Source organism: Pristiophorus japonicus, chromosome 3 (genome assembly GCF_044704955.1).
Source record: "Pristiophorus japonicus isolate sPriJap1 chromosome 3, sPriJap1.hap1, whole genome shotgun sequence".
NCBI lineage: Eukaryota > Metazoa > Chordata > Chondrichthyes > Pristiophoridae > Pristiophorus > Pristiophorus japonicus.
The window spans coordinates 107,477,877-107,498,728 of NC_091979.1; the positions used below are offsets into that span (position 1 = coordinate 107,477,877).

Below are 20,852 nucleotides of genomic sequence, written 5' to 3' on the forward strand. Positions count from 1 at the left end.
GCTCATCCTCATCTTCCTCCCTCTCCTGAGGTGGACCGTCAGACCCTTCTGGCAATTCTTGCCCCCTCCTGATAGCCAAGTTGTGCAGCATGCAGCACACCACCATGAATTGAGCTACCTACTCAGGGTGGTATTGGAGCTCGACTCCTGAGTGGTCCAGGCATCTAAAGCGCTGCTTAAGCACTCCAATGGTTTTCTCCATGATATTGCGAGTGGATCTGTGGCTCTCGTTGTATCGCTTCTCGGCTTCGGTGTGGGTGTCACTCAAGGTGGTCATCAGCCAGGTGGTGAGGCCATATCCTTTGTCACTAAGCATCCAGCACTGACCTTGTGGCTCACTGGTAAATATGTCAGATACAGCGCTCTCACGCAGGATGTGAGTACCATGGATGCTGCCCAGAAATGTAGCATTCACTGCCATAATAATTTGCTGGTGGTCGACAACGAGTTGCACATTCAGGGAATGGAATCCCTTGCGGTTCCTAAAAAATTCTGCATCCTGAAAAGATGCTCGCATTGCGATGTGCATACAGTCTATTGCTCCCTGCACCTTGGGGAAATTAGCAATTCAGTAGAATCCTAAAGCCCTCTCAGTCTGAGCCTCCCTGGTCATAGGGAAGCTGATAAAGTCCATCCTGCATGCGTACAGGGCTTCAGTGACCTGTCTAATGCAGCAACGTGTGGCATGCTGAGATATAACGCAAATAAGGCCTGAAAGGAACCCGACGCGTAGAACGAAAGTGCTGTGGTGACCTTGACGAACAGTGCAGTCCTGATGGTGCTGGCAGGCTGCACATCTCCCCTGATGAGCTGGCATATCTCACTGATAACCTCTTTGTGGAAGCGCAATCTCCTAAGGCAGGTGGTGTCGGACAAGTTGAGGAAAGACTGCTTCTCCCTGTAAGTGCGGGGGGTGTAACATCTGGTCCTCCTCAGCAGTCTGGCATGTCTTACATTGGGCACTAAATGCTGTCGAATGTACCTTCTGCCATCTCGAATCTGCAGCATGTGTGTGGTCATCAAGACAGTCTGAGAAATGACAGGCCGCATTCCAATAGCTATCAGTATTACACCGATTGTTCACAAACAATAAATGTCCCCACTAAGACAACTAAAGTAAATTCCAATTGTCCACAGTATGAAAAGATGTTTGTTTCTATTGTGTATGTAAGCACTCTGTTAATGACTCCACGAGGTAGGGGTATGACACTTGAACTGTACAGATTGTAGTCCTTTATTGCAGCTCCTAGAGTGAGGACACCAAGAGGTGAGCTCCCTTTTCTACTTGGTTACCAGCAGTGTTCAGGTGACCCTTAGGTCTCCAGCAGCAGCACCCTCTAGTGTACAGGTATGGTATATACAGGGTGAAGGTACATTCAGTACATCATTGACATGCATACATAACAACCCAAGTCCTTATTGTCATGACATGGGGAGGTGATCAATAGTGGGCTGTGGAAGGTTGTGGTGAGGGTTGTGTGGGTGCCAGGTGTGATCCCTGTGCTCATGGCTGTCCTCATCCATTTCCCTCCCCCTCACACAAAGACCATGTGGGTGTCACTGTTGGAGGATTCCTCAATGGTGGAGCCAGTGCAATGGGTAAGGTACATACACTGTAGAATGGGTACTTGGCGGCATTTGGTAGTAGGCAGGGCCTCAGGGCTGTGTGGGCTCCTTATCGTCCATTGGTGGTGGAAGTCTGGTCATCCCAGGGTCCACCGGGAAAGCTGTGTAGGGGTGTAGGGCCAATCTGGGGCAGGTTGCCAGTGGTGGTGGTTGTGCTGCCCACTGACCGCTGTCCCTGCAGTGGGTCTGCTCCCAATGGGTGGTTGCGAGCCCTTCCTGGGGCATCACATTTGTCCCAAAAGCCCAGGCTACATGGTCAGGTAGCCCGCTGGACCTGGGATCTCCCACGGGGGGTTTCCTCTGGCATTGACATTATACCTGTAGAACCCGGTGTCATTTAACATTCTACCTTTTACATGCATGACACATTGGCTCCGATCGCAACTAGTCGACTCTACACTGTTATCTCTCTTCACATTTTCACATTTTGCACTTACAACACTTTCTTGTGTATCGGTGTCTCTATGCAGGGTTACATTTATCACAATTGCATTTCTGGCATCAATATTCAATGGTACAAACTTGTTACTTACATCACTTTTAGAAGCATTCATTACATTTATTCTGTTAGTTTTTTCGGCATCACCATTTAACATTACATTTGTATATCTGCATTCGCTTACTGCACTTTTAACTTTAACAGAGAATTATAGACTGGTTAGCCTGACATCGGTGATGGGGAAAATGCTGGAATCAATTATTAAAGATATAATAGCAGTATATTTGGAAAGCAGTGACAGGATCGGTCCAAGGCAGCATGGATTTATGAAAGGGAAATCATGCTTGACAAATCTTCTAGAGTTTTTTGAGGATGTAACTAGTAGAGTGGATAAGAGAGAACCAGTGGATGTGGTGTATTTGGACTTTCAAAAGGCTTTTGACAAGGTCCCACACCAGAGATTAGTGTGCAAAATTAAGGCACATGGTATTGGGGGTAATGTATTGATGTGGATAGAGAACTGGTTGACAGACAGAAAGCAAAGAGTGGGAATAAACGGGTCCTTTTCAGAATGGCAGGCAATGACTAGTGGGGTGCCGCAGGGTTCAGTGTTGGGACCCCAGCTATTTACAATATACATTAATGATTTAGACGAAGGAATTGAATGTAATATCTCCAAGTTTGCAGATGACACTAAGTTGGGTGGCAGTGCGAGCTGTGAGGAGGATGCTAGGAGGCTGCAGGAGGACTTGGACAGGTTAGGTGAATGGGCAAATGCATGGCAGATGCAGTATAATGTGAATAAGTGTGAGGTTATCCAATTTGGTGGCAAAAACAGGAAGGCAGATTATTATCTGAATGGTGACAGATTAGGAAAAGGGGAAGTGCAACAAGACCTGGGGTGTCATGGTACATCAGTCATTGAAGGTAGGCATGCAGGTACAGCAGGCAGTAAAGAAAGCAAATGGCATGATGGCCTTTATAGCGAGAGGATTTGCGTATAGGAGCAGGGAGGTCTTACTGCAGTTGTACAGGGCCTTGGTGAGACCACACCTTGAGTATTGTGTGCAGTTTTGGTCTCCTAATCTGAGGAAGGACATTCTTGCTATTGAGGGAGTGCAGCGAAGGTTCACCAGACTGATTCCAGGGATGGCAGGACTGACATATGAAGAAAGACTGGATCGACTAGGCATATATTCACTGGAATTTAGAAGGAGAGGGGATCTCATAGAAACATGTAAAATTCTGACGGGATTGGACAGGTTAGATGCAGGAAGAATGTTCCCGGTGTTGGGGAAGTCCAGAACCAGGGGTCACAATCTAAGGATAAGGGGTAAGCCATTTAGGACCGAGATGAGGAGAAACTTCTTCACTCAGAGAATTGTGAATCTGTGGAATTCTCTACCACAGAAAGTTGTTGAGGCCAGTTTGTTAGATATATTCAAAAGGGAGTTAAATGTGGCCTTTACGGCTAAAGGGATCAAGGGGTATGTAGAGAAAGCAGGAATGGGGTACTGAAGTTGCATGATCAGCCGTGATCATATTGAATGGTGGTGCAGGCTCGAAGGGCTGAATGGCCCACTCCTGCACCTACTTTCTATGTTTCTATGTCACTGGCATCGCTGTGCCTAGAGTGGAACTGCCCCTTTAATTGCCTTGGATTGCTGGTTTCCTTTAAGAGGGCCTTGCAGTCTTTACCCCGATTCGGTTCACCGCTCGGTGCCACGTGTTGCTCTTCTAACACTGCCCCTCATAGTCTGGTCATGGCCATTTTGATTCCAGGTTCTTTGCCTCGTGGTGCGGCCACCATCTTCTCGTTATCATTGAGGTAGGCTGTGGTGATCCTTTTCTCCCCAGGTTTGGCCCCATACGCCGGGAATCCACCTTCTGCACCGATCTTCTTCCCTCGGAGTCCTGCCAAAAAAAGTGGGTGGGTGGTATTATTTTTAATCACCGTTACGTACATGTCAAAAGTAACGCTTGCCGATAAGTGACCGAGAAATGGGTGTTATTTCCATTTTGTGGCTAAATGGGTGATATATAGGCGTTACACCTCATTTAAGCATTAAAATGGACGTTAAGTGGGCAATATGCATGCAAAAATAATGGAAAGTCTAGCCCCTTTACCCAAAGAGTGGTGAGAATGTGGAACTCGTTACCACAGGGAGTGGTTGAAGCGAATAGTATAGATGCATTTAAGGGGAGGCTAGACAAGCATATGAGGGAGAAGGGAATAGAGGGTTATGCTGATAGATTTAGATGAGGAAAGATGGGAAGAGGCTTGAGTGGAGCATAAACACCGGCATGGACTGATTGGGCCGAATGTCCTGTTTCTGTGTCGTATATCCTATGCAATCCTTTGTACTCCATATTCCATCTCCAATATCCTTTCATAGTTCATTTTGACTGTACCACTTCAACCAGTGTATCTTCTGCAATGGCTTGCACTTCCTTGGAAACACAGTCACTTCTAGTTACATTCTTAGCTCCTGCTATTCTTATTCTACATGCTGTCTTTTGACTGCATTACTCAAAGGGTATGGCATCAGTCTCCACATGTACTCAGATGACACCCAGCTTTACCTTTAGGCCACCATCCTCGACTGTATGACTGTTGCGATGCTGTGTGACATCAAGTTGTAGGTGAGAGAGAACTTTTTACATGTAAACATTGGCAATACAAAAGCTATCCTGTTTTGCTCTCATGAAAAGCTTTGCAATTTAGCGTCTGACTCCATCCCTGTTCCTGACCAATTGAGTAGAACCTAACAGTGCAATATCTCTGTGTACAGCTTAATCCTTAGCTAAGTTTCAAATCCTACATCCAATTCATGATAAAGACCCATTCTATAGTTACCTCCAGGTTCAACTTCTCCAACTTTCCTCACTGTTCACACCCAATGTAAATTCCAACTCATCCAGGAATCCACTGACTGTATGCTAACATCTAAAGCCTCTGGACATTTTCCCCAGAATGTTGATTTAAAAATCTTTGTCCTTGTTTATAAATATCTTCATGGCCTCTACCTCTGCAACCGCCTAATTTGCACTCCAGGCTTCCAACTCTGGTCTACTGTATGTTTCCTTTAGATGGATGTTAAGAAAGTAATTTAGAACATTGGTGCAGTGTCAAGTTTTTTTTTCCTCAAGTTGCTTATTTCATTGAGACTCAGTCAAATTGAGAAAGTTAATTCAGAAAGTGGAATTTTCTTTTGCTCTTGAGATGTAGGCATTTGCTTCAACTTCAATGGCAGAGCTTCAGCTATCACATGCCTGCACTAGGCAATTTTGTTCCTAAAACCTTGCTATATCACTACCCACCTTTGAAAGCTTTCTCATAAACCTGCCTTTTCAAAAACTCCTTCAGCGCATCCTCTAGCTCCTCCCTCAACTCCTGCTTGGTGTTCATTCCTCCTTGTGAAGCACTTGCGGACATTTCACTATGTTAAAGGCACACTACTAGTAGCAGTTGTTGGAAGTTTGGCTGCCACATAACATTACATTCCTAGAATAATGCTAATTGAAAGCATCAATATTTTATGTCCATTATTAACTACAGTTCAAATTAAAACAATAGGTAGATTGATAAACTGGTATTGGGGTTACTTAAAGTACAAGGTTAATTAATCTCTATTTCATGGCTCAGGTCATATTAGATTTTGCTGTGTGGTAATAGTGATAATATATGTGTTCAACTTCATTGTTTATTTTTCAAATATTATTGAACAACATCTTAATATTATCATTTTGCAATTTATTGAAAAAAATATAATAAAGTGAAAAGACACAAACGTGTAGAATTGAAAGTAAATATGTTGCATGGATTCCAAAAATATTATGCAAAAAAAACTGATATCTGCACAAACTGATATTTTGTGTTTTGTTGACAGAAAGCTGTGGATGTGATGTACCTTGTACCGAAACACTGCAATGATATGATGAATTTGGGACGGCTCGAGGGTTTTAAGGCAAGGTTTATCCTCCTTTCCTTCTCCCTACATTATTATTTCACTGGTGTAGAAGTACTGAATACCAGAATGTTATGGCTATGAAATTTGTTAGTAATAAATTGAAAAAGTTTCAGATTGCACTACCATATCTCAGCTCATATTTCTAGTAGACCGTGGCCTGCTGCAATTTTTTACGGAGGATGAGAGAATGTTCTGTTGCGTCTCTGGGGAACAGTCGAGTGTACAAGTAGTTTACTTCAAAAAAATATTAGTTGGAGCACCAGCTGGTAGTTTTTCAGCTGTGAGATCTTTATTATCTGCATGGTAAGCAGATGGAACCTCGGTGTACTGGTTCAGCAACAACAATTTGTATTTATATGGCGCTTTTAATGCAGTAAAATGTCCCAAGGTGCTTACATGAAGGGAAATGCCATATTCATGCTCCATAAAACTACTTTGGGTTGGTGCTTACAAGGATGAACTTTTTCCAAAATAATGTTCTTATGTAGGACTTGGATAGGATACAACACTTCAATGCTTGCTCTGAACATTGTAGGCTGTCCTTTAAAGCCCAGGCACTTGTCGGTTTCTGGGTTGAAAACCTAAGTTTAAGTAAAACATTTCTGCTTAAATTGTTCACAAAAAAGTAAAATGAAAGTATTTTGCATAGTGTTGCTTCTATAATGAAAATAACAAACAGAACAAATAATATTTGTGTGAACAAAATTTGGTGTGTTGCTTCTCAAATTTGACTTGTACAAATCTCAGTAGATGGATGTTAGTAATGTAATCTAGATGTGGATGCAGTGTCATAAAGGGTTTTCCTCAAGTTGCTTTTTATTCTATTGAGACTTAGTAAAATTATGAGGAAAACTTTTTTTGTTTGTTCTGGATGTGAGCAATGCTGTCAAGGCAGCAATTATTGCCCACCCTAGCTCTCCGAGGTGTTGGTGGGCCTTCTCCTTCAACCACTGCTGCCCTTGTGGTGATGGTCCTTCCAAATGCTGTTAGGTAGGGTAGTCCAGGAAATTGACTAACCACGATGAATGAATGGCAATAAAGGTGCAATGTCCCGAATCTGAAAAATGGAATTGTCAGAAAAGCAGCCTTTTGGCGAGGATCGTCAAGGTCCAAAGTCCGGCAAAACCCGAAATCCAGCATGGATTCAGTCCTGAGAATTCCGGATTTCAGACTTTTGATTTTCTTGTCTGAAATCCTGGAAAAACCCCAAAACCGGCCCGGACTCGGTCCCGAGGATTCCAGACGTTGTACCTGTATATGTCCAATGGTGGTCAGGATGGTGTGTGATTTGGACAGTAACTTAGAACAACATTGCTGCTTTGTTCTTCTTGGTGGTAGATTTTGCAGGAGAGTGAGTTGATGTCAAAGTAACCTTGGTGAATGCTGCAGTACATCCAAAGTCCACCAGTGATGGAGGATATTGAGTCAAGAGGCAGGAGCACAAATCGAGGATGGTTGTTGTGCCTGCATCCATCCAGGCACATGCTATAAGGGTTTCTGCCTCCACCACTCTTTCAGGCAGGGAGTTCCAGACCCCCACCACTCTCTGGGTGAAAGAATTTCTCCTCAAATCCCCTCTATATCTCCTATCACTTATTTTAAATCTATGCCCCCTGGTTATTGACCACTCTGCTAAAGGGAATAGGTCCTTCCCATCTAGGCCCATCATAATTTTATACACTTCAATTAGATCTCCCCTCAGCCTCCTCTGTTCCAAAGAAAAGAACCCCAGCCTAGCCAATCTTTCCTCATAGCTAAAATTCTCCAGTCCAGGCAACATTCTCATAAATCTTCACTGTACTCTCTCTAGTGCAATCACATATTTCCTGTAATGTGGTGACCAGAACTGCAGGCAATACTCTAGATGTGGCCTAACTAGTGTTTTATACAGTTCAAGCATAACCCCCCTGCTCTTATATTCTATGGGCTAGAACCTCCACTTTTTTTCCAGGCTTAATGCCCACTTAATGCCCATTTTACCGCTGAAATGATGTAAAACACCCATATATCACCCATTTTGACACAAAATGGAAACAGACGGGCATTTTTAGGAAACTTATCGCTGAGCGTTACTTTCCCCATGTGCTTAACGGCGGGAAAAAATATTACCGCCCGCCCACTTTTTTGGGGCGGAATCATCAGAATGGGCGAAATCAACGCCCATAATATCGCCCAGCGTTACTTTCCGCACGGAATTAATGCCGAGATTCAATAATACCGCCCGCCCACTTTTTTTTGGTCGTAAAGAGCACATCTGGCGAAACTAACGCCCAGGAGATCGCCCACCATCACTTTCACCAGCTCGCACACATATCGCCCACAATATCGCTCACCCAAAAAAAACGGCCACAAAAAGTGGAACTGTTCTGAATGAACGCCAACGGTGTGGCTGGCATTTCTAACATCGCACTCTTACGTGAGGAGCTGATATCTGAACAATTTTCCTGAACGAGCGTTGCTGTGAGTGACAATGCTGACACACTGCTGTGTGTGTGCAGCTCAGACATCAATGGTGCCCATCACCTTGGTGCCAGTTAAAGTTTACGTTGATTGATGTTAAGTTGTATTTAACCCTTTCATGTTAAGGAATCAGCAGTGTGTAACGGTGCAACTGCGACAATGCACAACAAGGTTATGTTCAATAACAAAAATGTTATACCAACATTTGTCTGAAATCATAAGCAATAACACCCAACCCCCGCCCACACCCCACTTTTTCCACTATTGACATCAATCAAATGTTCAACATGTCCAGCAACACAGAATACAAAGGCAAAGCAGGAGGGTGGGCCTCAGCCCCCATACATTACAACAAATTGCATACACCCAGATGGAGATATAACACAGCCATCACCTGCGGACATGCACCTCACTTTCCTTCCCCCCTTCATTTCTTCTCCCCACCTCTACCCCTTCCCCTCCTCGCTCCACGGCGCCTGGCCGAAGAGCTCCTCAGGCGGTGCCTCATTGGGGGGGATGAAGGCAGATGTGTTCGTTGCACAGGTACGGGAGTGGGGGGGGTGCCGAGGGGGCAACATTCTCTGATACAGAAGCAGGATCTTGGTCCTTGCTCTCATGTTCGCAGTGGTGGTGCGGAACCGAGGGGTGGAGCGTCATGCTCGGGGACCACTGGGAGGCCTGTGGCAGCAGTGTTCCTGGTTATCACATCCAGGGCCTCCACCATCCGCGGAATGTACTCGGTCATGTTGGCCAGCTATCGGGATATGCCCCCCAATGCTTCGATAAGCTGGTCACCAATGTCTACAGTCCTTATGGACAACTGTACCATCTCTCCTCTGTCATCTGTCATGTGGCACTCGTGGAACAGACCAGCTGTGTCCACAAGACCTCCGTGGGGTCGGCGCCGTCCTGGGGACAAATGGGGTGCCCTGTGGCGAGGTGCTTGGGGCCGGTACCTCCAGAGTGGAGGCGGGAATGACTGGAGGACCAATAGATGCCCTTGGGGTGAAATGGCTTCTGGAGCGTGGCGATGCAGGTTCCTCGAAGTCCGCGCTCTCATCCGTGGAGAACAGATCCAGCGGATTGACGGGCGAGAATCAGAGCTCCTCAGCACCAGATGTAGGATTGTCTGGAGAGTCCGGCCCCGCGCTCCCACCTTCTGGCCTCTGTGGTCTTGCCTTGGGATGCGCTGCTGGCTGAGCTGCAAAACACAAATGAGGTTATTAGAGGAGAGGGGGGTGCTAGGGTCACAAGGTGAGTCCAGCGCTACACACAGCAATTGCATGACAAAAGCACCACTGCTCTCAAAATCATCGCAGACATCACATTTCATGACCGACAACACATTTGCATTCCAATGATTTTCATTAGGCCAGCATTATTTCCATGACAATTTTAGAAATCATCTATCATATATGATTGTTCAGATATGAGTGGATGTGGCATCTATTGACTTAACATCAGGCAATGGTGTAAACTTTACTCAAGTGACATCACTTCAGGGTCTGCAGATGCGTCCGTGAATGTCCGGGGGTGCTTCCTCACGAGTGTGAGCACTCATCTCAGTGGTGTCGCTGTGGACTGGTGGGCCCCACCCATTCGCCTCTCATCGTCGATAGCTTCTTCTGTAAAAGGTGACAGGACGACATGGCATGAGATCATTGCATGATATCATTGCTAGGTACTGTCACAGAGACTGAGACAACACATAACCAACGGATGTAATCATGATTATTATGAAAATTATCATTCTTTACCGAAGGATGTACACCATGATCGCAGGCTTTGAGTACAGCATTCCCGGTAAAAATGAAAGACCTCACATCTGATGATACTCACTCATGACTGTTACAAATCAAATGATATAAATACATACGTACATGTAAATCAATGTAATACTTATTCTTGCGGATCCCACAAGGTCGTTCCATCGTTTGCGGCATTGGTTGCCCTCACAAACCTCGTTGGTTGCCGACGAGACCACCTCTGCTATCTCGGTCCATATCCTCTAGTATGCCTTTGAGGTGGGCTTCCCACGCCCTCCCTGTGTCAAATCACCCCAGCATGACTCGACCTCCTGCAGGAGGGAGGCATTTGCCTCGTCCGAGAACCTCCTGGCTCTTCTGCGCCCTCCAATGTGCTCCTCTCCCACCTCACTGCTCTCTCCAGTGTCAGTCTCCACGGCATGCTGAAATGCCTCCTCCTCTCTCTCTCCATTATAGGCCAAATTCAGGAAACTATGTGGCTGCTAACAGCTGCTTTTTGTTTGCCTACTTGCTGTGAAGCTCTAAAGTCTCCCTCTTTCTTCCCAAAGCAGCCATACCACACCCAGACATGCCTTCATTCCCTCTGAGCTCCCTCCCTCTCTGTCTCCTCTTCTGCGCATGTCATGATGACCCTTGACCTCCTGAATCACGGGAATCGAGTGTTGCTATGCCGTTGCTAAGGACGGCCACACTTTACGGCAGAAGGTCAAAAAAATTTAATGCTACCATCCATTTTATATTGCTTGCGGTAACGCCCATTTTCAAAAATGGAGATTGGTGCTTTGAGAATGGGCGAGAAGCCGGCGATCTGAAAACTCTTTTTTAACACCCGGAAATATCGCCCATTTTTGGGCAATAACCACAAATGGAGGTTCTAGCCCTATGTCTCAGCTAATAAAGGCAAGTATCCCATATGCCTTCTTAACCACCTTATCTACCTGTCCTGCTACCTTCAGGACATTCTGTGGACATGCATTCCAAGGTTCTGCTACACTTCTCAGTGTCCTACCATTTATTGTGTTCTCACTTGTCTTTTTAGCCTTCCCCAAATGCATTACCTCACACTTCTCTGGGTTGAATTCCATTTGCCACTGTTCTGCCTACCTGACCAGTCCATTGATATCTTCTTGCAGTCTACAGTCTACAGCTTTTTTCTTTATTATCAATCACACGGCCAATTTTTGTATCACCTGCAAACTCCTTAATCATATCCCGTAGTCCAAAACATTGATACATACCAAAAAAAAAGCAAGGGACCTAGTACTGAGCCCTGTGGAACCCCATTGGAAACAGTCTTCCAGTCACAAACACACTCAGCGACCATTACCTTTTGCTTCTTGCCTCTGAGCCCATTTTGGATCCAACTTGCCACTTTGCCTTGGATCCCATGGGCTTTTACTTTCATGACCAGTCTGCCATGTGGGATCTTATCAAAAGCCTTGCTAAAATCCATAAAGACTACATCAAACACACTACAGAGGAGTCCTCCCTGGAGTCCTGGCCAATATTTATCCCTCAATCAGCATAACAAAAACAGATCATTTTCACATTGCTGTTTGTGGGAGTTTGCTGTACACAAGTTGGCTGCCGCGTTTCCTAAATTACAATAGTGACTACACTCCAAAAGTACTTCATTGACTGTAAAGCGCTTTGAGACGTCTGGTGGACATGAAAGGTGCTATATAAATGCAAGTCTTTCTTTCTTTACCCTCATCAACCCTCATTGTTACCTCCTCAAAAAATTCAAACAAATTAGTCAGACATGACCTTCCCTTAACAAATCCATGCTGAGTGTCCTTGATTAATCCGTGTCTTTCTAAATGAACCACTGGGGTTAGGCTGACTGGCCTGTAATTACTGTCTATCCCTTTCTCACTTTTTAAGCAATGGTACAAAGTTAGCAGTCCTCCAGTACTCTGGCACCTCACCTGTAGCCAGGTAGGATTGTAAAATGATGGTCGGAGCCTCTGCTATTTCTTCTCTTGCTTCTCTTAACAGCCTGGGATACATTTCATCCGGGCCTGGGGATTTATCACTTTCAAAGCTGCTAAACCCCTAAATACTTCCTCTCTCACTATGTTTATTACATCTATTATTTCATACTCCTCCTCCCTGATTGCAATATCTGCATTGTCCCTCTCTCTTGTGCAAACAGACGCTAAGTATTCAATAAGAACCATACCCACATCTTCCACCTCCACACACAGATTACCTTTATGGTCTCTAATAGGCCCTACTCTTTCTTTAGTTATCCTCTTGCTCTTAATGTATTTATAAAACATCTTTGGGTTTTCCAAATGATGAGATGCCAATCAAGCGGGCTGCTTTGTCCTGGATGGTATCGAGTTTCTTGAGTGTTGTTGGAGCTGCACTCATCCAAGCAAGTGGAGAGTATTCTATCACACTCCTGACTTGTGCCTTGTAGATGGCGGAAAGGCTTTGGGGAGTCAGGAGGTGAGACACTCGTTGCAGAAGACCCAGCCTCTGACCCATTCTTGTTGCCACAGTATTTATGTGGCTCATCCAGTTAAGTTTCTGGTCAATGGCAACCCCCAGAATGTTGATGGTGGTGGATTCGGTGATGGTAATGCCGTTGAATGTCAAGGGGTGGTGGTTAGACTCTCGCATGTTGGAGATAATCGTTGTCTGACACTTGTATGGCGTGAATGTTACTTGCCACATATTATTAGCCCGAGCCTGAATGTCGTCCAGGTGTCACTGCATACGGGCATGGACTGCTCCATTATCTGAGGAGTTGTGAATGGAACTGAACACTGTGCAGTCAATATTTTTTCATGCCCTCTCTTTGCTTTCCTAATTATTAATTCTTATTAATTTTACCCCTATATTTTCTATACTCCTCTGGGATTTCTGCAGTCTTGAATCCTCAATATCTGTCATAAGCTTCCCTTTTTTTCCTACCCTGTATGGTCCTTGATATCCAGGTGGCTCTAGATTTGTTAGTCCCATCCTTTTTCTTTAACGGAACATACTTGTTCTGAATCCTCACTATCTTCTCCTTGAATGCCTCCCACTGCTCTGACACTGATTTACCTTCAAGTCGCTGTTTCCAGTCCACTTTGGCTAAATCACATCTCAGCTTAGTAACAATAGCTATTCCCCAACTGAGAACTTTTATTCCTGGTCTATCTTTGTCCTTTTCCGTAACTACCTAAAATCTAACTGAATTATGATCACTACCAACAAAATGTTCTCCCACTGATACCCCTTCCACCTGCTCAGCTTCATTCCCTAAAACTAAGTGCAGAACCACCCCCTCACTTGTTGGGTTTGCTATGTACTAGCTAAAAAAGTTCCCCTGAATGCATTTTAAGAATTCTGCTCCCTCTATACCTTTCACACTAATTCTATCCAGTTAATATTAGGGTAGTTGAAATCCCCTTCTATTACTGCCCTATTGTTTTTGCACTTCTCAGAAGTGTATCTACATATTTGCTCTTCTATCTCCCTCTGACCGTTTGGGGGTCTATAGTACACTCCTTTTTTGTGATTGCTCCTTTTTTGTTCTTAAGCTCAATCCATATGGCCTCATTTGATGTTCCTTCAAACATATCATCCCTCCTCACAACTGCAATTGTTTCTTTAATCAATATTACGACCCCCACTCAATTTTTATCCCTCTTTCTATCTCGTCTGAAAACCCAGTAACCAGGAATGTTGAGCTGCCATTCCTGCCCTTCTATCAGCCATGTCTCAGTAATAGCTATAATATCATACTCCCACATGTCTATCTGTGCCCTCAGCTCATCTGCCTTATTTCCTAGACTCCTTGCATTGAAGTATATAGCAATTAGCACTGCCAAACTCCCTTGTTGTCTATTTTCTAGTCTTTGTTTCCTCTCCCTTCAAAACCCGCTTACTAATTTTCTGCCATCCATTTTCAGCTTTACTTTTCTCCCTTCTGAATCTACTCTCCAGTTCCCATCCCCCTGCCAAACTAGTTTAAACCCTCCCTAACAGCACTAGCAAAATCCCCAGTGAGGATACATGGTCCCGGCCCTGTTGAGATGCAACCCACCCGGCTTGTACAGGTCCCACCTCCCCCAGGATGAGCTGTCCATTCAGTCAGATTGTTTACTGTGGGGTAATCGTGTTATCATGTCTAAGAAAGGTAGAGAAAGATTTGTATGTGAGCTACATAGCACTCATCCCGGTATTGTTATGATGAAAGCCATTGTTAGGTCTCATATGGTGGCCGGAATTGACTCAGATCTGGAATCATGTGTCCATCAATGTAATACTTGCATGCAGCTAAGTAATGTACCAGCGGAATCTCTGTTGAATCTTTGGTCGTGACCATCTAAACCATGGTCGAGGATCCACATCGATTTTGCGGGTCCATTCCTTGGAAAAATGTTTTTTGTTGTAGTGGATGCATATTCAAAGTGGATAAAGTGTATTATTATGTCATCCAGTACATATACAGCCACTATTGAGAGCCTTTGTGTCATGTTTGCTAATCATGGTTTACCTGACATTGTTGTGAGCGACAACGGATCTTGTTTCACAAGTCTTGAGTTTCAGGAGTTCATGAAACTCAATGATATTAGACATGTGAGGTCAGCTCCATTCAAACCTGCTTCTAATGGTCAAGCAGAGCGTGCTGTTCAAACTATCAAAGTATGAAACGTGTAACTCAGGGTTCACTTCAAACTCGTTTGTCAAGTATATTGCTCAGTTATAGGACAAGACCTCCTACTGTCACTGGTGTTTCCCCTGTTGAACTACTGATGAAGAGAAATCACAAGACCAAGCTTTCAATTGTTCATCCTGATTTGAATGATCGTGTTGAAAACAGACGTCAAAGTCAGCAATTGTAACATGATCGTACTGCTGCGTCACGAGATATCTCTATCAATGATCCAGTGTTTGTACTGAACTATGGTCGAGATCCAAAATGGATCGCTGGTACTGTTACAGCTAAGGAGGGTAACAGAGTGTTCATTGTCATGCTCAAGGATGGCCAAACATGCAGAAAACATGTTGACCAGGTAACACTGCGACACACAGATGAACTGGAACCGTTTGAGGAAGATCCAGACAGTGACCCACCAACTATCGTTCATTTACCAGAGGCCTCTGTTGTCATTCCTGAAGCCGGACCTTCAGTCTCTGATGTTGTTATTACCACTCCCACCAGCACTGTACTCAACCTCCAGTCACAAGTGACTTAGAACCTTCACCTAGAACTAATGTTGAACTGAGACGATCAACTCGTGAACGGAAAGCCCCAGATCGTCTTATATTGTAAAGTGACTGATACTAAGACTGATTGAAAGGAGGATGTTGTAATATATTTATGCTTGGGGTCACCAGACACCAGAGGGCACCACTGTCTGATGTCATGCGGGCAATACAGCAAGTCGGATCTTGTACATCCGAGGCGGAATAAAAGAGATCGGGTACACACCCGGTGGCGTTGATAATAACATGATTCTTGTGTTATTACACCCTACAACAGGGGAAAGAACATTCCTGTGAGTGACTGTAATGGCATGCGTTCACCCGATGGATGGAGTGCATTTAGTGAGGGTGACGATCTGGGAGAGGCATGAAATTGATGATACACACTACAGGATGTAGGTGAATGTACAACTGTAATCACCTTTCCTGACCTGGCTAGGTGATTAAAGCGCTTCTTGCACTGAAACCAGGAGCATGCCACAATGCTTCTGCTGCTTGCCTCCTAGGCCACCTCCAGCCACACCTTCATTGTAGCAGCAGCAAGCTTTTACCTCCCGCTGCTGGGAAAGCGTGTCTCTTGAACTCCTCACTGTGCCCAGAAGTACATATTTTTAAATTTATTAGTTCTTGGGATGTGGGCGTCACATTTATTGCCCATCCTTAGTTGCCCTTGAGAAGGTGGTGGTGAACTTCCTTCTTGAACCACTGCAGTCCGTGTAGTGAAGGTACTCCCATAGTGCTGTTAGGGAGGGACTTCCAGGATTTGATCGAGCGATGATGAAGGAACGGCAATAAATTTCCAAGTCAGGATGGTGTGTAACTTGGACGCAAACTTGCAAGTGATGGTGTGTCCATGTACCTGCTGTCCTTGTCCTTCTAGGTGGTAGAGGTTGTGGGTTTGGGAGATGCTGTCGAAGTAGCCTTGGTGAGTTGCTGCAGTGCATCTTGTAGATGGTACACACTGCAGCCATGGTGCGTCAGTGGTGTAGGGAATGAATGTTTAAGGTGGTAGAGGGGGTGCTGATCAAGCGGGCTGCTTCATCCTGGATGTTATCGAGCTACTTGAGTGTTGTTGGAGCTGCACTCATCCAGGCATGTGGGGAGTATTCCATCACACTCCTGACTTGCGCCTTGTATCTGGTGGAAAGTGTTTGGGGAGCCAGGAGGTGAAACACTCACCGCAGAATACCCAGCCTCTGACCTGCTCTTGTGGCCACAGTATTTATATAGCAGACCCAGTTAAGTTTCTGGTCAATGGTGACCCCTATGATTTTGATGGTGGGCTTTCGGCGATGGTAATGCCATTGAATGTCAAGGGGTAGTGATTAGATTCTCTCTTGTTGGAGATAGTTATTACTATAGCACTTGTGTGGTGCAAATGTTACTCGCCATTCATCAGCCAAAGCTTCAATGTCGTTCAGGTCTTGCTGCAATAAGGCATGGCCTGGTTCATGATCTGAGGAGTTGTGAATGGAACTGAACACTGTGCAATCATCAGCAAACATCCCCACTTTTAAACTAATGATAGAGGAAAGGTCATTGATGAAGCAGCTAAGATGGTTGGGCCTAGGACACTGCCCTAAGGAACTCCTGCAAAGATGTCCTAGGGCTGAGGTGATTGACCTCCAACAACATAAGAACATAAGAACATAAGAATTAGGAACAGGAGTAGGCCATCTAGCCCCTCGAGCCTGCTCCGCCATTCAATAAGATCATGGCTGATCTGGTCGTGGACTCAGCTCCACTTACCCGCCCTCTCCCCGTAACCCTTAATTCCCTTATTGCTTAAAAATCTATCTATCTTTGACTTGAAAACATTCAATGAGCCAGCCTCAGCTGCTTCCTTGGGCAGAGAATTCCACAGATTCACAACCCTCTGGGAGAAGAAATTCTTTCTCAATTCGGTTTTAAATTGGCTCCTCCGTATTTTGAGGCTGTGCCCCCTAGTTCTAGTCTCCCCCACCAATGGAAACAACCTCTCTGCCTCTATCTTGTCTATCCCTTTCATGATTTTAAATGTTTCTATAAGATCACCCCTCATCCTTCTGAACTCCAAGGAGTAAAGACCCAGTCTACTCAATCTATCATCATAAGTTAACCCCCTCAATTCTTGAATCAGCCTAGTGAATCGTCTCTGTACCCCTTCCAAAGCTAGTATATCCTTCCTTAAGTAAGGTGACCAAAACTGCACGCAGTACTCCAGGTGCAGCCTTACCAATACCTTATACAGTTGCAGCAACACCTCCCTGCTTTTGTACTCCATCCCTTTCGCAATGAAGGCCAACATTCCATTTGCCTTCCTGATTACCTGCTGCACCTGCAAACTAATCTTTTGGGATTCCGTGCTGGGCCCATAACCCAGAGGTCGATGGATCGAAACCATCCTCTGCTAACTGCAATCTTTAATGTGGTTGCAGCCAACACTTGCACTGCAACGAAACCCACCTTGACAAGAGTTCATGCACAAGGACCCCCAGGTCCCTCTGCACCTCAGCATGTTGTAATTTCTCCCCATTCAAATAATATTCCCTTTTACTGTTTTTTTTTCCCAAGGTGGATGACCTCACACTTTCCGACATTGTATTCCATCTGCCAAACCTTAGCCCATTCGCTTAACCTATCCAAATCTCCTTGTAGCCTCTCTGAGTCCTCTACACAACCCGCTTTCCCACTAATCTTAGTGTCATCTGCAAATTTTGTCGCACTACACTCTGTCCTCTCCTCTAGGTCATCTATGTATATTGTAAACAGTTGTGGTCCCAGCACTGATCCCTGTGGCACACCACTAACCACTGATTTCCAACCGGAAAAGGACCCATTTATCCCGACTCTCTGCTTTCTGTTCGCCAGCCAATTCTCTATCCATGCTAATACATTTCCTCTGACTCCGCGTACCTTTATCTTCTGCAGTAACCTTTTGTGTGGCACCTTATCGAATGCCTTTTGGAAATCTAAATACACCATATCCATCGGTACACCTCTATCCACCATGCTCGTTATATCCTCAAAGAATTCCAGTAAGTTAGTTAAACATGATTTCCCTTTCATGAATCCATGCTGCGTCTGCTTGATTGCACTATTCCTATCCAGATGTCCCGCTATTTCTTCCTTAATGATAGTTTCAAGCATTTTCCCCACTACAGATGTTAAACTAACCGGCCTATAGTTACCTGCCTTTTGCCTGCCCCCTTTTTTAAACAGAGGCGTTACATTAGCTGCTCTCCAATCCGCTGGTACCTCCCCAGAGTCCACGGAATTTTGGTAGATTATAACAAATGCATCTGCTATAACTTCCGCCATCTCTTTTAATACCCTGGGATGCATATCATCAGGACCAGGGGACTTGTCTACCTTCAATCCCATTAGTCTGTCCAGCACTACCTCCCGAGTGATAGTGATCATCTCAAGGTCCTCCCTTCCCACATTCCTATGACCAGCAATTTTTGGCATGGTTTTTATGTCTTCCACTATGAAGACGGAAGCAAAATAATTGTTTAAGATCTCAGCCATTTCCACATTTCCCATTATTAAATCCCCCTTTTCATCTTCTAAGGGACCAACATTTACTTTAGTCACTCTTTTCCGTTTTATATATCTGTAAAAGCTTTTACTATCTGTTTTTATGTTTTGCACAAGTTTACCTTCGTAATCTATCTTCCCTTTCTTTATTGCTTTTTTAGTCATTCTTTGCTGTTGCTTAAAATGTTCCCAATCCTCTAGTTTCCCACTAACCTTGGCCACCTTATACGCATTGGTCTTTGATTTGATACTTTCCTTTATTTCCTTGGTTATCCACGGCTGGTTATCTCTTCTCTTGCCGCCCTTCTTTTTCACTGGAATATATTTTTGTTGCAATTATCTTCCTTTGTGCTAGGTAGTTTTCTCCCAGATACCCATTAACTTCAACTTTACTAGGGCTCCTTGATGCCACACTTGGTCGAATGAAGCCTTGATATGAACGGCAGTCAATCTTACCTCATCTCTGGAATTCAGCTTTTTTGTTCATGTTTGGACCAAGGCCGCAATAAGGTCTGGAGCTGAGTGGTCCTGGCGGAACCCAAACTGAGCATTGGTGAGCAATGTTATTGGTAAGTGCCGCTTGATAGCACTGTCGACGACACCTTCCATCACTTTGCTGATGATTGAGAGTACACTGATGGGGCAGTAATTGGTCGGATTGGATTTGTCTTGCTTTTTGTAGACAGTATATACCTGGGCAGTTTTCCAGCTTCAGATAGATGCCAGTGCCGTGGCTGTTCTGGAGCAGCTTGGCTAGAGGTGTGGCTTGTTCTGGAGCACAGGGAGGCGTCATTAAAGAGGAGCGCAGGCTTTGAGCATCCTGAGTCTATATTCTGCAATTCCTGTCTCTGTGCCAAACCTCTAACTCCATCTTTGGATTGGGCCTTTAAGTACTCCAATTGTGATTACGTCCTGAGGGTCTGCACCACGCCCGTTGCCGTGCATTCGGCGCCTAACCTGGAAATAAAATTATAATGATGTGACTGTGTTAAAATGCCACAGATAGACATGCTGAAATTACTTCTTGGTTTCAGGGCCATAGAATTTCAGGGCAGAAATAGGTCATTTGCCCTATTTTGTCTGTGCCAGCTAAGGGTCAAAATTGCCCCGCGCTGGGTTTGGGGCAGTCAATTCGATTTATCTGATTTTTATGCCCCGGTGCGAATTGGTCTCTTAAGAGTACAAAAAATATTTGTTGCGCTAACAAAGCGTTCGCGCGGTGCTCGCAGGGCGCCACGCTCAGCACATCAGCGCCGATGACATCAATTCGACATAGACATGCCGCATCACACTGACGCATCACAATGTCCCTCCCCTTCGAACTCTGCAGCCTCTTTAGTGGTGCCCACTGTGCCACCAGAGAGGGTGTCGGCCGGGGGTGCTGGTCTGCAGGTTGGCGGCCTGGCCACACCAGCGGCCACCATTGTCGGCAGCCGCGCTACCACCTCCCCTTTAAGGTGTGGCCGGGGTGCCACAGCCACCACAGCTTCTCGCATCAATGGTATCGCCCCATGCCGACCTCGCATCCCGCGGGGCAATTTCCCCAAGGGGCGCAAAGGGTTTGGCGCAGGGTGATAAGGAGTTGGTGCGCACAGTGATGATGCCATCGCTGTGCGTGTGCCGGTGTGCTAATCGGGAGGCGCCAGCAAACACATTTCACCGGCGGAGCCCCAGGGAAAATTCCGGGGGGGCGGGGGCGGTCTGGCCGCCGTGCCTGGGCGAAAACCCTTTCGCGCCCCATAAGCGCATCCCGAAAAGTTCCCAGTACGGTGAATTCCCAATGTTAGCTAGCCTGCTCACCAGATATGAACCAAGCATTTCTCTTCCCTTACCCCAGAAAATGAAGCATCAATTTGGCTGCTTTCA

At 45.3% G+C, this 20,852-nt stretch overlaps 1 protein-coding gene across 1 annotated transcript in view; it reads left to right on the forward strand.

The window, feature by feature from the left end:
• Nucleotides 1-20,852, forward strand: part of LOC139254239 (kalirin-like) — a 113,345-nt gene that overhangs the window by 77,613 nt on the left and 14,880 nt on the right. The window contains exon 10 of the mRNA XM_070873657.1: nucleotides 5,956-6,033. Coding sequence (XP_070729758.1) covers nucleotides 5,956-6,033 — 78 coding nt within the window. The remainder of the gene's footprint in view (nucleotides 1-5,955; nucleotides 6,034-20,852) is intronic.